Consider the following 5,552-nt stretch of genomic DNA (forward strand, 5'->3'; position numbering starts at 1 on the left):
AGCTCTGTCGCCCAGGCTGGAGTGCAGTGGTGCGATCTTGGGTTACTGCAACTTCTGCCTCCCAGGTTCAGGCAACAAAGGGAGACTCCATTCTCCACAGGAAAAAAGGAAAAAAAAAAAAAAAAAGAAAAGAAAAGCTGTGTTTAGGTACTAGTCTTTTTTCCACAAATGTTACAAATATTTTTTTCATAGTTAACCCTTTATCGTTTGGCCTGAGTTACATCTTTGATCCAAATGGCTTAGCCATTTGTCATAATACATATATTAAATAATTTTAGAATAAATGTAAACTTATTTTATCGTTACATGTAGATGCGTCAATTGCTTACATTTCAGTTATGAAGTAAATGGTTTCTTCTTTCAGATTCCTTTTTCCAAATTTTTCTTCTCTAATCGAGGAAGAATCCGGGATGTTCAGCATGAGCTTCTGCTTGACAAGGTAATATATTCCTGTATTTTTCACTCAGAACTGTATCATTTTTAATGAATCGAAACTCTGGTAAGACTGAGTTCATTTGAGAAAGCTGGCAGATGAAAATTTCTTCTCAGAGGCACTGCTCTTAAACCTAGCCAGAGGCTGACTCAGACCTCCCCTATGAACTATACCCCCATCCTGAAGGTATTTTAGAATGATCATTTTTAGCATGCCTACATTTTATATTTTTCCCCCGTCCCCTCCCTCCTAATTTAGCTTTAAAATAAGAGTTTATGAACACTTCAAGGAACCTCCATTAGGCATTCATGTTGTCCTTACTAGTCTTTTTTTTTTTTTTTTTTGAGACGGAGTCTTGCTTTGTCACCTAGGCTGGAGTGTAGTGGCATGATCTCGGCTCACTGCAAACTCCACCTCCTTGGTTCAAGCAGTTCTTCTGCCTCAGCCTCCCGAGTAGCTGGAATTAACAGGTGCCTGCCACCACACTTGGCTAATTTTTGTATTCTTAGTAGAGACGAGGTTTCACCATGTTGTCCAGGCTGGTCTCGAACTCTTGACCTCGTGATCTGCCTACCTTGGCCTCCCAGTGTTGGGGTTACAGGCCTGAGCCACTGCGCCCGGTGGTCCTTCCTAGTCTTAAGTGGCGCTACCTAATGAGGAGAGGGAAGGAAGTTGAATGGGGAAAGAAAAACAGTCTTGTATTTCCTCTTACGGTATGCTATGTGAGAACTAGTATGTATTTCCTAAGGGCTGATAGCATTAAAACCCAGTTATAATCATCACTTGATGGGATTTTAAACTCCTAGAATAATATCAGTACATCACTGTATGGGATTTTAATCAATTTCTCTGTTTTAAATTTAGATCTCTTCTATAGGATTCACCTTGGCTGATAAAGTGGATGGTCCATTCTTCCTGGAGATAGATTTTATTGGAGTGTTTACTGATCCAGCCCATACAGAAGAATTTGCCTATGAAAATTCTCCAGAGCTTAACCCAAGGCTTTTTAAGTAAAGATTATGTGGTAGTTTTGTTTTACTACTCTAAGGGTACTAGCATCTATAATGATGTAGACAAAATAAAATATTTCTTTAGTGGCATCCAACCAATGGCTAGTATGTATTCTCTCTCTTTTTATTTTTTTGAGATGGAGTCCCACTCTGTTGCCCAGGTTGGCATGCTGGTGTGCAGTAGTGCGATCTCGGCTCACTGCAACCTTTGCTCAGCCTCCCGAGTAGCTGGGATTACAGGCACGCACCACCACGCCCAGCTAATTTTGTATTTTTAGTAAAGACAGGGTTTCTCCGTGTTGGTCAGGCTGGTCTTGAACTCCTGACCTCAGGTGATCCGCCCGCTTCGGCCTTCCAAAGTGCTGAGATTACAGGCATGAGCCACTGCACCCAGCTGGCTAGTATGTATTCTCTAAGACAAGTTGAAATGCTGTTGCTGGCCGGGCACGGTGGCACATGCCTGTAATCCCAGCATTTTGGGAAGCTGAGGCAGGCGGATCACTTAAGGTCTGGCGTTTGAGACCACCCTGACCAGCATGGTGAAACTCCATCTCTATTAAAAATACAAAAGTTAGCCAGGCATGGTGGCACACACCTGTCATCCCAGCTACTTGGGAGACTGAGACAGGAGAATTGATTGAACTGGGAGGCAGAGGTTGCAGTGAGCTGAGATCACGCCACTGCACTCTAGCTGGTGCCACAGAGTAAGACTGTCTCAAAAACAAAGTCTGTTGCTAAGAGGGACTGGATAAGGGGAACACAGCATGAAACCAGGTTCTCTGGTGTACTTTATCTCATAGAATGCAAGTACTGATGCAAATGTACTATGTAAATAATTTAGTGTTTTTGCTCAGAACAGTTGCTGTTAGGAACATTTCCTACATGAGTAGTTTCCAAAGCAGGAGTTTCTGAGATGACTGTTAATGGCCTTCTACCACTCTGTTGCATTTAGATTTCTTCTATTTTCATTTTGTTTTGCTTTTTTGAGATGGAGTTCCGCTCTGTCGCCCAGGCTGGAGTACAGTGGTGCAATCTTGGCTCACTGCAACCTCTGCCTCCCAGGTTCAAGCGATTCTCTTGCTTCAGCCTCCCCAGTAGCTGGTATTACAGGCACACACCACCATGTCTGGCTAGTTTTTTTTGTGTTTTTAGTAAAAATGGGGTTTCGCCATGTTGGCCAGGCTGGTCCTGAACCCCTGACCTCAGGTGATCTGCCCAAGGCAATAATTCAGTAAAATCACAGAGACTTACTCCTGTGGTTTCTTCTAAGACTTTTGTAATTTTAGTTCTAACACTTAGGTCTATGCCTCTTTTTTTTTTTTTTTTTTTGAGATGGAGTCTTGCTCTGTGGCCCAAGCTGGAGTGCAGTGGTGTGATCTCAGCTCACTGCAACCTCTGCCTCCCAGTTCAAGCAATTCTCCTGCCTCAGCCTCCTGAGTAGCTGGGATTACAGTCATGCGCCACCATACCTGGCTAATTTTTTTTTTGTGTGTGTGCTGGAGTCTTGCTCTGTCACCAGGCTGGAGTATAGTGGCATGATCTCGGCTCCCTACAACCTCCACGCCTCCCAGGTTCAAGCGATTCTCTGCCTCAGTCTCCCGAGTAGCTGAGATTACAGGTGCCTGCCACCACGCCCAGCTAATTTTTGTATTTTTAGTAGAGATGGGGGTTTCACCATTTTGGCCAGGCTAGTCTTGAACTCCTGATCTCGTGATCCACCCACTTCAGCCTCCCAAAGTGCTGGGATTACAGGTGTGAGCCACCGCACCCAGTCCCTCTTTTATCACATTTTTTTTTTTTTGAGACGGAGTCTCGCTCTGTCATCCAGGCTTGAGTACTGTGGCATGATCTCGGCTCACTGCAAGCTCGGCCTCCAGGGTTCACACCATTCTCCTACCTCAGCCTCCCGAGTAGCTGGGACTATAGGCGCCCACTACCAAGCCTGGCTAATTTTGTTTTTGCATTTTTAGTAGAGATGGGGTTTCACCACGTTAGCCAGGATGGTCTCAATCTCCTGACCTCATGATCCACCTGTGTTGGCCTCCCAAAGTGCTGGGATAACAGGCATGAGCCACCGTGCCTGGCCTATTTTTTTTTTTTTTAAGAAATAGGATCTTGCTATGTTGCTCAGGTTGAAGTGCAAGGGCTAGTCACAGGAGTGCTTATAATGTACCACAGCCTTTGATCTCCTGGGCTAAAGTGATCCTCCCACTTCAGCCTCTCAAGTATCTGAGACTACAGGAGTGTACGCTACTGTGCTCAGCCCTATGATCAATTTTAAGTTAACTTTTATGTATGGTATAAAGGTCCAAATTCATTTTTTGCATCTGAGTATTCAGTTGTCTCATTTTTTTTTCTTATTAGTCGTTGCTAGTATATGGAAACAGGGGCCAGGCTCAGTGGTTCACACTTGTTATCCCAGCACTTTGGGAGACTGAGGTGGGAGGATCACTTGCCCAGGAGTTTGAGACCAGCCTAGGCAACATAGTGAGAACCTGTCTCTAAAAAAAAATAAAAAAAATTAGCCAGGTATGGTAGCACACACCTGTAGACAGCCTCTTGGGAAGCTGTGGTAGGAGGATCCTTGAGCCCATGAGGTCAAGGTTATAGTGAGCTATGATCTTACCACTGCGCTGCAGCCTGGGTGACAGACCAACACCGTGTCTCTAAAAAAAAAGTAATAATAATTAGGCTGGGTGTGGTGGCTCACAGCTGTAATCCCCAGCACTTTAGGAGGCTGAGGCTGTTGCATCACGAGGTCAAGAGATAGAGAGTATCGCTTGAACTTGGAGAGGTGGAGGTTGCAGTGAGCCAAGATCGCACCACTGCACTCCAGTCTGGGTGACAGACATTAAACACAAAAATATAATTGTTGGGTCTTGATTTTTTTTTTTTTTTTTTAAGATGGAGTCTCATTCCGTTGCAGTGGCCAAAGTGCAGTGGTGTGATCTTGGCTCATTGCAACCTCCATCTCCCCGGTTGAAGTGATTCTCCTGCCTCAGTCTCCTGAGTAGATGGGATTACAGGTGCCCACCTCCACGCCTGGCTAATTTTTATATTTTTAGCAGAGATGTGGTTCCGCCATGTTGGCCAGGCTGGTCTCCAACTCCTGACTTCAAGTGATCTGCCTGCCTTGGCCTCCCAAAGTGCTGGGATTACAGGTGTGAGCCACTGTGTCTGGCCAGAATTGTTGGGTATTGATCTTGTACGTTGCAACCTTACTGAATTTATTAGTTCTAGGAGCTTTTTAGTGAAGTCCTTAGGATTTTCTCTATGTAAGATCCTGGTGGTTTTTTCTTTTTTCGGATAGGGTCTCACTACCTAATGGCATGGCTAGATTACACAGTAGACATACTGTTAACTTTTCAAAGAAACTAGCAAACTGTTTTCCAAAGTGGTTGTGACATTTTACATTTCCATCAGATGTGTATTTGACCCTAAATTTTAAAAATTGATCTGATCTCTTCGCCTTGATAGGAAAATCTCAATGTTTCCAGTACTCAGGAGTGTGCCATGTCCTAAAGCCTCATATATACAAAACAGCATTTAATAAAACCTAAGAGGTACTCTGGGAATATAAAGGAAGCATACCACCATTTCTTTTTTGAGTGGAAGCAGTGGTCAGGAAAGGGCATACAAAGGGTATAAACTCTTGTTAAGCCTAGCTGCTCACCTAAATCTTGGAAGACTTATGTTTACAAAGAATGAATCTACCACAATGAGAAAAAATTTTATTAATAACAATCTTGAGCAGTATAAAACTCAGAAGCTCCACTGAGGTGAAGGAAACATGGACATGATACTAAGCAAAGCCTCGTCTTTTCCATAAAATGAGTAAGAAGTACATTTATTTGGTGGAGTTTGAGACCAGCCTGGGCAACATAGTGAGACCCTGTCTCTAAAAGCATTAAAGCATTAATTCTCACATTTCGATAGGACTACGTAGCTTTCAAGTAAGCAATGTTAGAATGAGTTGTGGAGTTTTATTTATGCAAATATAGTGAGTGACAGATGGCAATTACATGAGGCTATTTGAACAAAGGTGCACAAGCCTAAACAATTTCACCTAGGTAAAATATTGATGTCATAACCAAATCATATGGCCCCGT

The 5,552-nt window shown here is 43.4% G+C and overlaps 1 protein-coding gene across 6 annotated transcripts in view; it reads left to right on the plus strand.

Annotated features, from left to right (window-relative positions):
• The window catches only part of NDUFAF1 (NADH:ubiquinone oxidoreductase complex assembly factor 1), a 33,421-nt gene extending 31,879 nt beyond the window's left edge, over nt 1-1,542 (plus strand). For 5 of the 6 annotated variants that reach the window (XM_017895417.1, XM_017895418.1, XM_017895414.1 and 2 more), the window contains 2 exons: nt 365-439; nt 1,298-1,538. In XM_017895417.1, the coding sequence (XP_017750906.1) occupies nt 365-439; nt 1,298-1,447 (225 nt within the window). In that variant the 3' untranslated portion in view covers nt 1,448-1,538. Of the gene's footprint in view, nt 1-364; nt 440-1,297 lie in introns of all 6 variants that reach the window. The other variant, XM_017895413.1, reaches the window with a different exon arrangement.
• The last annotated feature ends 4,010 nt before the right edge of the window (nt 1,543-5,552 follow it).

This window comes from Rhinopithecus bieti, unplaced genomic scaffold (assembly GCF_001698545.2).
Source record: "Rhinopithecus bieti isolate Rb0 unplaced genomic scaffold, ASM169854v2 scaffold_26426, whole genome shotgun sequence".
Lineage (NCBI taxonomy): Eukaryota > Metazoa > Chordata > Mammalia > Primates > Cercopithecidae > Rhinopithecus > Rhinopithecus bieti.